This window comes from Toxotes jaculatrix, chromosome 8 (genome assembly GCF_017976425.1).
Source record: "Toxotes jaculatrix isolate fToxJac2 chromosome 8, fToxJac2.pri, whole genome shotgun sequence".
Lineage (NCBI taxonomy): Eukaryota > Metazoa > Chordata > Actinopteri > Toxotidae > Toxotes > Toxotes jaculatrix.
The window spans coordinates 15,826,412-15,839,863 of NC_054401.1; the positions used below are offsets into that span (position 1 = coordinate 15,826,412).

Consider the following 13,452-nt stretch of genomic DNA (forward strand, 5'->3'; position numbering starts at 1 on the left):
GAACTTCCGGTCTGTGCGTTTTCATAATAAAAGCGTGTTTTGTTATATATATTTTTTGTGTGTTTTTGGTTGATAAACATAATCAATAAAGAACCTTCCACAAAGATAACTAAATATAGAAATAGCAATAAAATGTAACAGTTGTAATCCGTTTAAAAAAATCTAAAGAAGTTTAAAAAAAATATGAATACTGTACAACTAGTTGAACCAATTAACTGCTTTTTTCCAGTTTAAATGTCCAGTAGAGAAATGCTATATGCACTTTTCAATACTATTCACCATAAGCTAAGGTGTTTTTCGACAATGCGAACACACTGAAGGAAGGGGGAAGGTTTGTTATTGACTGAACTGTCAAGTGAAGCTGCACAGCCAGACACCTCTTTTCAAGGAAACAACACAGCTGGACAAATAAGCTGTATTGTTCTCACATTGACTATTAAATTGCAAAATATGAACTCCCTATCAATGGTGTCTGCCTGTCTTCTCCCGGTATACACAAACAAAAATTATAAAGTGCTTAATAAATATAATGTCTCACTTACTGCAGTATTTTTACTTTATTCATTATACTATACTTTTTATTTTTTGTTTCACTTCATTAATCTTATTTACTTTAGAAACATTTTTCTCTTGGTGAACACACTCTATTTTCTTCTTTTCTTCATTTTCAATTGGGAGTTTGTAAGTTACAAAAGAATTTCTGATTTTTGATTCTGATTTCTTACGTCTATATCTCTTTGTATACAGTTTTAGATACCAAAAGGATGTCCAGTGCTTTGACAGCATTGTATCCACAGTACAAAAAGCAAAGAAAGTCTCTGCCCACATCCCAATCTGTGGTTTTGCACCCCCCGTCCTTACCATCCTACCACAAATCTTCTGCAGTCATTGGTATTCACTGTAAACAACCCACCCTGTGAGAAGGATCAGATTCATGTTTACTTCTAGTTTTTAGTTTTCCTCTTCTTTTCCATTTGCTTCACATACTGTTATAAGACACTCAGTGTCGCCCCTGTTTTTCACCAGCCTCTTTTTTCACTTTTCCCTCTGTCATTTGTGTTTTCCTCTCTGCATCACTGGGTTTTGAAAAACATCTGACCATTTGGCTCCATTCACATGTTGCTGGCATGGTTTAACACAGTGGTTTGAAATCTTTTTTTCTTTTTTGGCACTTACATTTGTAAAAGGATATTTCTTGAGGTCAGTAGGAAATGTTTTTTCTGCACTACTGTGCAAACAAGTGGAACAAAATTTAGATCTGAGTGCTTTTACCTGCAAATGACCTTTCAGTGTGGGGACATTTAACACGTGTCATAACCAATGTTTCATTACAAACTGTGTGTCCTGTGGGAGCTTTCATCTATTGACACCACAAATTTCTGTCAAATGATTAAAGGACTTGCATAAGAATCTGGCTTTTGATGCAAGTCTTTTGGTTTTGCCTTTTGCATACAGTGAATATACAACACAGACAACAAAACACAAGTTTATAACACACAGGTTCCAAAAACAATTTTGTGTCTGTGTCAGCGACAGACAGATACATCAGAAATGGTAAATGAAGGGAAAAATGTCATTAAATGGGCAGAAGGTAAGATGCACAGGGAGGTTGTTGAACATTAGCACACATGCTGTTGTGTTGTGTTTGTACAAGAACAAAGAAGGAATGTATGATCTTATATTCAGACCAATCCGCTGAGTCAAAAAATGACAAACAGCCAGATTCACCATTGCATTAAAGCCACATCTTTTATTCAGTAGTGAACCTCATAAGATACACCATTTCAGCAACACTGTTCTCTGTAAGGCAGCCTGTCGTGCATACGTCTTATTGGTGTGTTGATTTTTGGCTTGTCCTCACCATTGTGTAGGTGATTATCTGTTACCTCAAGGCTTCAGTCAATTCATGTTCAACATGGACAAAAAAGAAAATTAAAGCTGCAAAATATTTACAAAGAATTATTCTATTTGAATCATGTATTAAAGCCATTCATATGAAAAAAATGCATTTCAAAAGAGCTAAATAACTGTTAATGAAACTGAAAATTAATTGAACTAAAGCTTGTAAATATTCTAAAAATCATAAATAGGAAAAAAAAAGCAGTAGGCACAAAGAGGCTTCAAACATGAGTAAACACTGTACAATCCCAATTTATCACTGACCTAATAACCTGGACTATTGTCGAAGTACTTATAAATTAATACTTATAAATTATAGTATCATCAACATACTGTATAAATGTACAGAGATTTTAGAAAAGAAAGGTTATGGTATGTCATCATCTGTTGGATTGTGAATAGTGACCCGTTGTCCTAACTCTTTAAGGATATGGTTTATGTCAGACATTTCTGTCACAGAAATTACTTTTCTTGAGACCACACTGGCACAGTGCAGTGTAGCCCAGAACTAGTCTACAGATGTGGTTCTGTACAGCTTGAAGGTCAGAGCATGACACTAATACTGTAAATGAATGTAGACAATGACTTACAAGGCACTGCGGAGTCAAGTGCAACAAATATCAAGTTATCAACAGTAAGTCACAGTAGGTTAGTGATCAGGTCGTCCTGTTTATTCCAGCCATGGTGAATAGGTAGTTTGCATGTGCATTTGCATTCAGGCAGTCTAGAATTGTTTTAAAATAATCTGTTACCGCTCTATTATGATCAAGGCAGATATATCATGAAAACACGACTGGAAGCCATGACTGGAGCATAAAAGATAAATGTAACTTCACGCATGAGGGTAATCAAACTGTTAATAGACTCAAAAAACACGTTGCAATAGACACAGGTAGTGACTATTAACAAAGGAAAATCTAACAACAAACAAAAATGTCCATTACAATCCTATAAGGAAATGCCTATAATGATTTAACATTTGTTATGCAATATATAACTCAAAGTCAACAAACTCAGAGCAACAGAAACAATCAGAAATTAATGTAACTTTGATGAGACTTTGTAGATAAATGGCAGGTCTACTCATAGTTTAACTGCTCAACCTCCAACTCTCTGTATGAATCAACCAACCACTGAACTCAGCCAAGGTTGATTTGAAAAAAAAATCTTCCTCTGTGTCTACATATAGGACAAATCCCCCATACATAAGTAAAATTGATGCTATCAGGGGAATAACACACTGTTGTCACTGCTGTTAAGTATATCCTTAGCAAAGCTCTAAAAGATCCTACACTCCTTTGGTTGGCTGCTTGAGTTATACACTGAGAATTAGGAAGTGTGTTTAAACCCTGACATGCTTACCACTCAGACTAGCATTGTAACATTGCTTATTACAGTTAAGAAGAAACAGAAATCTTTAACTCTCCAAACCGGCTGCATGAATTAAATAAAAAAACTAAGGAAAAAAAAAAAACTCAACGCTGTCACTGTCCCTTTAACTTCAAACCCGCCATTACAGCTGTATACAGTTGACAGTACGAAAGGAATGTGCTTTGGCCTCTGTCAGACAACACTGGTCACTTAGATGGTTTGTGAATTATAGTCATTAGCTTTGGCTCTACTGTAGCAATCCTGGCCACATGTTTGCTGCATTCAGTCACCAAATAGAATAGTCCCGAAAATATTACTAATGTTGGACAGATGCAAGGTTGAGGGACATTTACCTGTAAGGCTACCGCTGTATGAGTGCAAAGACTCAAGTCTCTTTTTAAAAAATGGCTTACAGAAATATAATCTCTAAAAACAACAAACATCGAAAAAGCTACTAAAAATAATTTTCCTAAAGAGAAATAAAACACATTTATATTTGGTCAGTTTTATAGGGGTCAAATACTTATGAGAAAACAACAAAAATATGTACCTGAAGAGTTACAAATACTGGACAGCATATAAAAAACACATTCATTCCTCATAACAACAAAAAAAATCTTCAATTCAGAAAAGCGTACAGAAAATGAAATGTAACAATGCAAGATGTTAACAAACAAAGCACATTTGACCTCAAATAAAGGGTAAAGGCTATCAGCGTTTGCTGGTTCTTTGTAATATTAATCCTATACATGCCACAGCTTCCTTTAACAGCATTCAAAATGTGAAAAGGCTATTAATATGTTTACTTCCCCATGCTGTTTTGCTGACTTGGGACTGTTCAGTTCTGCTAAATGGGATATTTGATTTACTGCTAATGCGGAACCAAGCCCAGCCTCGTGTTCAGCGTAGAGAAGTAAAATGGGTTTAAAGGCACAATGTTAACAATACTTTCAAGTTGATTACTTTACTAGACAAGAATAGTGGTTTTCCACGGTGATACTCAAGAGGAGATTCCTTCCTTAAAATTTAGGATGCGTATTAAATGACTAACTCCTTCCCTAATGAATGAATGGAATGGAATGATATTTTATTATTATTTGTTCTCTTATGACCTCCTCTTCACAAAAACTGAACATGTAGAGAAAAAGATGAAAGGATGGAGGAGGAGGAACACAGGAAATATTAGCACTGAAGAAGAGCAGAGGTGTTTGACTTCAAACTTCAACAAATAGAATCATCTTCAGCTGTTTATAGATCCATTCTTAGTCCTGACTGGCAGGTGACAGATTCCATTTAAAGTCCTCATTTGTCAGTTCAGGCATAAAACTCCTTGGTAGGCGCTTTGTGATAGGCTGTCGTGGAAAGTTTGGTGTCTCCAAGGTCATAGCTACCTTCGTCCTTCTTCTTCATGCGGTAGGCAAGAAGTAGGAGGAGGAAAACAGCACAGAGGAACCCGACCACTCCGCATGCTATCACCGCTGGAGGGGATATAAGAGAATATTAACATATTGCAATTTTTGTTTTCAGATTTTTGGCAATAATATGACTTAGGGAGACCAAAACTGTCAAAAATATTTACAGAACTTTAAGTTATATAATTTTAGGACACTAAATTAAAAAGAAAATAAGGTATTCTTCATCATCAGTCTAAATCCTGATACTCTAAAAGGGCTTGTGGAAATATGTACTTACCTGCCAGAACTTCTGTCCTCTCCCATAAGTTCTCAGGGGTCACCTCTTCAGAAGATTCCATTGCATATGTTTTGCCTCGATTTTTGGCCAGAACTTCATTGTCAACCCCCTCTTGGATCAAAACTTTTTCTTCACTTTCTTTTGATGTCTGCAACCTATCCAGGCTGTTGTCCTCGTCTGCATCTTTGGCGATACTGAATTCAGTGGCAGTGGTTCCAGTGGGAGTCACATTGGAGGAGCTGGGGCTGGCATTCTCTATGCCAGCTGTTGGGCCAATAGCAAGCGCCTCCTGGGAAAAATATTTGCATTTGTTGAATGCATGAGTCACTGAGTAACAAAGCAGGGTAAAAAAATAAATAAAATAAAATAAAATAAAATAAAATAAAACTCTAGGTGGTTTTAAGTCCTTTAGATCATTTAGAGCAAGAAGTAGATGCCGGAAATGCTTTGTTAAAGCTCTTAGTTTTATAGTTTTATTGTTAGACCTTGCAGAAATAAATAATCAAAATTTCTATAATAGTGTGTATTTGCAAGGGCTTAGAGTTTCGCAAAAGATGTATATGTCTGTAAATCATGAGATTACTAACATTTACCGATGTCCAAAAAACATTGAAAAAAAAAAATCACTGAAAGTTGGAAAGTATACCATTCAAAATATTAGTTTGAATATTTTAAATGGAATACAGTATATAAATAGTGGTTAGTCTTGAGATCCAAGCCATAAAGATCAGAACTTTGAGATAAACATTTGAAGAAAAGGAAAAGTAATATTCTACCCCTGCATCCCCATCTTCTCCAGAAGGGAATATGTACGGTGTTGTCTTCACTGTGGTTGTTTGATCCTGGCTGCCTGCTGCTGTGGTTGGTGGGTTGTGAGAAGAGTCTGCTGTTGGCTGTGGCTGAGCTGGAACCATTTCTCTGGTCCTTGGGAAGTTGAGGAACCTCTCCAGCATCTCACTATCTTCGATGCGGACAAAAGCTGAGACAGAGGAAAACGTTGGACACTTTCTTTTCAGCCTAGCACCATGACAGATTTTAGAGTAAAAGGTATTTCTGAATTGATTCACATGCAGCGTAGCAACCTAATTTTGGCCTAATTATGTTTAAAATGTGCTCTGGTGATTTCAATTAACCAGTTCTTTTACATGCTGGAGGAATGTAATCTGTGAGCTACATAACTTCAGGGAATTTACGTAACTACATTATACCACATTTAAACTTTATATTGGGATCACACTGAATGTTCTGGATGAACTAAATGTTCCGACACGTTATTCACTGTGGGTGTAAAGGTTGAGTCACTTATAATGAAGGCAGAAATATCTGACATCTGTGGGCCAATAAAATCTTCACATCCCCTCAGGACAAACATCTGGCACACAGTGAGTGCTTCTGTGTGGTTCATTCATGAATACAATACATATTGCTCATTTGTCTGACATGTGTAACTGAGTGGATACATGGGGGGCTAGGAAACTTTTGGGCTGATTATGAGGAAATTTGAACATGAAGCTGTGATTGGAAGGTTAAAGTAGTCATAATCAGATTTATTAAATCATAGAAAGTACAATTTCTACAACTATGCCATGGTAATATCTAGAGGAGACCCTGGAATGTTGAAGAAGACTTGAAAAATAAAAATGAAAAGTGTATGAGATTAAGTCGTACTTTGTGTTAATTTTACTTAATAAAAATCAGAATTTGTGAACCCTCCATTGGACCAAAAATGGTTTATATCAATTAAAAAAAAAAAAAAAAAACAATTACGAAACAAAGAAAGTTCAAGAGACAGTAGTCTCCTTACCATAGTCTCCAGATCCTGAGCCTGAGCCATCATCTTCGCCATCTTCATCATCTATAGGAAGGTCACCTGATGTTTGGCCCTCTAGGTACAGGTCATCTATTGAAGGCTGTGACTGGGAGGAGACCAAAAGCTGGGAGAAAGAAAAATTACAGGCATTTTTATTACTCATTAAATGCAAGCTGGAGAGAAATACTAACAAAGACAAAAAAGGAGAGGGAGAGACACAGCTACGCATAAATCTGCTTCATTCACACTTGCAAAATTCCTTCCACTAATTGAAAACATGTGAACATCTCTACAGTTTTGCAGTAAGACAATACCTCTCACAACCAATGACCTATGCAGGCCAAATATGCTAGAGTGTTCACAGGCGTCTGTGAGTTTAACCATTGTGTGTATTCCATCCATACTGAAGCATGAACAGTAGGCAGAGGCTGGTTTCTTTTTCATTTCATGCATTGTGGCAGTAATTTGTGAAGCTTCACAGAGCCAGACAGCAGAGATCTAAGTGTATGTAAGAGGAGGAGGGACAGATAGCGCAGCTTCAAAAGACAACACACAAAACAGACAAGCGGACACACACACACACACACACACACACACAGGAAAACTGTTTTATGTATTCCCACCAAACCAAACACTCCACAAAGGAGTGTGATGAAAACCAAAAGCCTATTGTCTCTTCATCTAAAGAAAAAGCTTTAGCCAAAGAGATGAGGTGCTCAAACAGATGAAGTTATTCATCGGCTTGTTGAAATATGACTGTGACTGAAGTTGAATAGAACAAGTTATAATAACTTCAGACAAAAGGTAATAAAACAAACAGATCAGGCAGACTAGAAGAACTCGCAAATCAAAGAAGACAACCTGATAATGAGACTGAAAAAAAAACAGGAATGGCTCAGCAGATGTTGGTATCAAGACACACAGACAGACACACACACATACACACACAGGCGTGGATGAATATGGCCCATTGAGACCTGAAGTATGTCTGGTATGTATACTATGCCTCCACTAAGACAGGTGCTGAGAGAGGAAGAAAGGACAGAGACTGGAGAGAAAGGTAAAGGAGGGAGAGAGACGGGGACAGTACTGTACGTTTCTCATAAAACAGGCGCTGAAGAGCGAGGAGAAAATGCATGAGGAGGTGTCTTTGGTAGCAATAAATATTCAAACGTGAAGGAAGTAAAGTTGTAAATATAATCTTAAAGCATGAGTCATGAGTCCTTATTTAGCATTTCATCTGTAGGCAACAAATGTAATCATAAGGAAACAAACAAAACCCAACAAGTCATGACGATGGTAGTTGATTGGACTTATGGATTTATGGTTTCTGCACAGGAGAGTTAGAGTAAAATAAGCCAAGAATCAGATGTTATACAGATGTGAAATTTGTTATTCTGTAACTGCACACCAAACACTTGATCTATTAAGGCTGTTTTATTCTGCAACATATAAGCAAGCTGCAGGTATACCTATTTTTGGTCATATTAAACAAGCTCAAGATTCTGGAAAAATGTTTTAGCTCAATTTCCATCATGGAGCCTGTGAAATCTGAATCTTGTCTGGGCTAACTGAGATGTAACAACCAACAACATGACAAAAACATTATGAGACAAACCAGATGTTCACACTGTGGTGAAACAGGCCAAACAGAAAATCATCAACATCAATTTTCAAAGGACAGTGAAGTCTCATAATACCAAGACTGACTGAAATAGCAGACGGGGTTCTCACATTCTTGCTATCTTCAGCCAGGGATTACAAAAGCAGATGCTGTGCTTGTGAAAACGAAACACACAGTGCAGCACAAACACACACACACAAACAAAACCAGAACTGCTGTAGACATGCAAATGTGATGTCCATCTCATGTCTTTTGTCTTTACCTTAAACCTAGAATGTGTGTGGCTGACCAGTGGGAGTTAATTTTTACTGTCAAACTCACAGCTCCCAGTTGGACATAGCTGGTCTTGCTTGTTTGGTCTCCAGCTTTAAAAGAAAGCAGTTCATGCTCACATTGATACTGACTAAATTGTCCCAGTGAAGAAGGCACACAATGTACATACTAAATGTACCTTACCTTTTAAGGCCACAACAACACGCTCTATTATGACCTCAGGTGCTTCTGAATAGATGGCCAAACACACACAGCCACCACCACGTACAAGTACTTCAGCACTGCACAGCGATATAGGGCTAGGCTGCACGGTTGACATAATTAATGGCAATAATAATGATATGATATTAATGAACATAACAATATAGAAGATGTATGTGCAATCACTCATAAAATAAATTAAATTAATAACTTGCAGAATGCAGATTTTTTTTTTTTTGACTGATTGATTAATTGACTAATTGTATCAACTTCAGTTTTCTCAAACACATGTACAGACAGTGTAACAAACAAAATGAAACACCAAAACAAAAAAAAATCAACTATCACCTTCTCTGTACATCTGCCTGCCCGAAACAAGTTTTGCATTGGGGCTTACTGGAAGACTTGACTAAGTCACTCAGAGAGTTACACACATCTGGAAAACATACATAGAGCACGCGCACACACACACAGAGAGCACACAGAGCGCACACAGAACACACACACACACACACACACACACAAACGTATATAACCATCTGGTGTCCCGGTGAATACAGTTTTCTGGAAACAGCCGGGTCACAGTGGTAAAACACTGCAGACATGCAACAGGGAGGGTGTGTGAGTGTGTTGGGAGAGTGCATTATTACAACTTTTACCCAACAAATCCATGTTTTTTGGTGTCTGCTGGGTAAACAGTTATTACAGTAAAATATTTCCCCAATGAGCTGTGAGTCCATAGGAGAGTGGTTGGGTCAAAAGTGAGGTTGTGTAACAGCCAAAAGCACACAGCAGACCTGTCATCACCACCTAGATAGCAGCAGCATCACACAATGCCATGTTTGAGGGGGTGTATGTTTGATGAAGACTACAAGTCATAAAATGTTTGACCCCTTAACATCAAGTCGATTTATTTAGTCTTTCGACAGCAGTTACAGACTGTAAATGCTTCTCAAAGGCAAAATTATTTTACAAGTTCAGAAAAGGAAGCCAATTGGAGGTAAACAGTTGTCTAACATTTTTGTTAAACAACTATTGTGGGTCTGGGCAGGGTTTGGTAAGTTTGTACAGAGAGACGTAGGTAGACAAGAATTTCCAAAGTGTGATACTAATAGAAAATGACAATACCTCACCACCAATATGTGGTAAAAACCTGACTGGTATTTCCCACTATAAAAAATCTATCTGGCACTTGTTTACAACTGCCAAAGTCTTGTTGTGCTTAAAAATGTGAAAATCCCTCATGTAAGCTGAGAGTGACAGACATAAAACAAACAAGCTACAAGTTACAAAAATGTTGCAGAAACAGTCTAGAAGTCAATCAGATGTCAAAAGTCTTCCCTTGCTGTGAATAATACTGTTACTCAGATAAATATATACACTGTGTTTTGTTACTGTGGTTTAGAAATACCATGACAATAATCATTAATAAATATGAGAAGAGGAGGTGTTACACTCTTCCTCTTGCCTTATCTGGTTGGATGGAAAACTGCATGTATCCTACGCAGTTACATGCTTGCCTGGACTAGCCCAGTGAGACTCACTATGAGTCATCCATCCAGAAAATGACACAACTACCGGCTCACAAACTGTCAGAGGCAAAAAGCCTGTTTGAACATTCATCTTTCAGATGTGAGCAACATTGCTGACTGACTAATGAGTAATTCTCCAGCCACACTCAGAGAAAGAGGCAGTTTGAATACACGATGTAACCCATCACACCCAGCAATTTAGGACTGGAGTCTGTGTATTAGTGGCATAAAGTAAAGGCGAATCAAAGCATATGTGGATCAGAGTAGGGAGCTCATTACAAGATGATAAAATTTAAAGTTTAGTTTGTTTTTCTTAGTGATCACATTTGTTTATAAGATATTATATTTAGGGATTAAAACTCCCATGGGGCCCTGGGTGGAAAAGAAATGACAAACTGTATTTATTCCAGTATTAAGCCAATGTGTGCTTTCTCTTCAGTTCCTGCTACAAATATCCAGCAGGACAGTCTCAGGTTTCAGCCCTCTCCCTTTTACAATATACAGACCATAAATCAGAAATATCATGCATTTAAGGAGAGGTGTCAAAGTTCCTTGGCTCTCATTTGGGACTTTACAGTCAATAAATCATGCAACCAGGATATTTTTCACACTTGTGACAATGTACAGAGCTCTGTTTCAGCCTGTCATTTCCAGGTGTTTTCCAGCTTTACAACACACACACACACACACACAGAAAAAGGGAAAGACGGAGAGAGGCAAGAACATTTTTATCATTGTTAAATATTAATTATTTTCTGACTCTGTATTTTATTTAGCAAATAATGACATTTTAAAGCTTGTGTGGGTGAGAAATTCAGGCCAGGTCTGGAGGTTTGGGTTTAAATGTCAAAGCTGTGAGCTGGAGGCTGAACAGACTTTGGCCCTGTGTGAACTTGACACCAACTGGACGCCTAAACTTGGGCTGAATACACAGTCTGTGGATGAATATCAGCAAGCCCTGAATTAGTCCGCCAAATAACACATCTCTTATGTAAATACTATTGCTTCCTGGAAGATAACATTTGCTTAAGCTTGAAAACAGCTAGGGTTCATTTCATGTTCATTATTTTTAGCACAGACTTTACATAAAAAAGTCCGAGCGGACCAATTATGTAAAATTCGTTTAAAAAAAACATACTGAACAAGCCAGGACGGTATAACATTAAATGTAATAATTTCCCATTGATTTTATGCGGAACCTGCCTGGCAAACAGAAGCAACTGAATAAAACCGAACGTTAAGGAGGTTTGCTTCTTTTAACCGTATCTTAACGGCTGATTTGTGCCTAAACTAGGGATAAAAGAAAGACACAAATTCAACGTTATCGAGTCAAATGACATTCAGGTTCATCATTAACGTCAATTGGTCCAAATTTAGAGTAAAACCGCGATTAAAAACCACTTACTTTTTCACTGATAAACCCAGTCGCCAGCCCGACGAGGAACAACAACCACAGATTCCTCATCCTCACTTCCAAAAAAGAAACGGCAGTTGTACGGGAAAATGTATACGGTGAGGGGGGAAAAACTAAATTATAGACACTGAGAAGCAAAGCAATGTCGTTAAGCTAAATTCCTCGTCACGTTTTCACTGGTGTTTTCGGCGGCTCGGAGAAATATCGGCACTTCGGTGGAGGGCTCCTGGACGCGTAGTGATGTGGAGTTCCTCTGGAAAAGTTGTTTGGACTGGCAGTGCAGCGTGGCTCCGCGGTGATGTCAGCACGGCGTGACGTTCACACCGAAGAAGGCACGAGGCTGGGGGCGTTTCTTTAAGGACACTACACTCTCTCTGTCTCTGTCTCTCTCTCTCACCCACACACACAGAAACCCGTGAATTCACACAGTTTTACACACTGGAAGTCCACTATCTGATTGTTTCTAGGCTGGGAACCACTTGACTAAACAAGCTGACTGTTTATTTATCTATTTAAAACTAATGCCACCTCAAGCAGCTACAACAGTAAGATGCTGCTTACACACTGATCCATCAGTATTAATAATTATTAACAATCATATCAGCCTGCAGTCTTCTGTGCTTTTACTAAAATATGATTTTAAAAGCAGGACTTTTAACACACAATTCCTTTTAATGGAGTATTTTTAAACCATGGTATTGGTACTATTACTTGAATAAAGAATCAAGTGTTTCTTCCTCTGCATTTATTTCTTTGTCGATCTCTCAATGGATTAACGTGGATTCACTCTCCTCACATGTACTGAGAAGGTAAACTCAATTCACCCTGGTCTCTACCCATAACAAGCAGATATCTTCCTTTAAAGAAATGTTGTAAAAAAGCACAGGATGCATAGTAGCGATACCTGAAATTGTGTAGGATGTATGAAAATAGGTCTGAAAATAGCAGTGGTGATTCTCATTTTGGAGTATTTAGATATAATACTACAAGGACACTTCTGGGTTGGAGAGGCAGATACGCACTAGGCAACACCACACAGTGAGAGGTTACAGTATCTTCTCTTTGAAAGTGAATGTAGTTCCTTAAAAAAGTACTTGTTGGCCAAATCATTACGTTTCCACATACATATGACAGTGTTTTATTTCACGGTAAACTGTAACGGCGGATAGCCCCAGTGGCTTACGCCGCGGCCAGGGACAACGCAAAGACTTGTGGGAGTGCCATCTCCCTGGAGCCCATGGACTGAATGTGGGTGTATTTGTTATGTGTTGGTTATTCTGTTCTGTTAATTTGTGTCTGTAGTAATTACACCATGGTTGCCCTTGTATGTTGCAATTACCGTAGGTGCCATGATTGAAATGAATGAAGCGGGGGATGACGTCCTCCTGTGTTTTGATGTGTGGTCTCATTATATGAGAATGAGATTACAAGAGAATCAATGAACTGCGTGTTAAACTGCAGAAAGGACTCCCTCTGGCGGAGAAGAATTGTTAGGACAACACAAAAATACAACAAACAGCAACCGAGTCCCACCTGACACATGAAACTGCAATATCGAGAAATAAAAATCTATGACGAAGAAAATGCCCTTTCTTTTGTAAGTACTTCTGGAGGAAAATGATCAGTGACTGCACTT

General features: G+C 38.0%; 1 protein-coding gene across 1 annotated transcript; it reads right to left on the reverse strand.

Annotated features, from left to right (window-relative positions):
- Positions 1-1,723: 1,723 nt before the first annotated feature.
- Positions 1,724-12,096, reverse strand: LOC121186261 (syndecan-2-like). The gene is made up of 5 exons (XM_041044947.1): positions 11,808-12,096; positions 6,767-6,896; positions 5,739-5,941; positions 4,963-5,251; positions 1,724-4,748 (listed from the first exon to the last, which is right to left on the reverse strand). Exons 1-5 carry the CDS (start codon positions 11,865-11,867, stop codon positions 4,585-4,587), a joined length of 846 nt encoding a protein of 281 aa, XP_040900881.1. The 5' UTR covers positions 11,868-12,096; the 3' UTR covers positions 1,724-4,584.
- Positions 12,097-13,452: the final 1,356 nt, after the last annotated feature.

Coding starts and splice junctions, on each gene's coding strand:
- LOC121186261 (XM_041044947.1), bottom strand. CDS start 11,867: ATGAGGAATCTGTGGTTGTTGTTCCTCGTCGGGCTGGCGACTGGGTTT. Junction 6,897..11,807: donor CTGGGTTTATCAGTGAAAAA/GTAAGTGGTTTT, acceptor TCTTTCTCCCAG/CTTTTGGTCTCCTCCCAGTC. Junction 4,749..4,962: donor GAGGACAGAAGTTCTGGCAG/GTAAGTACATAT, acceptor TATCCCCTCCAG/CGGTGATAGCATGCGGAGTG.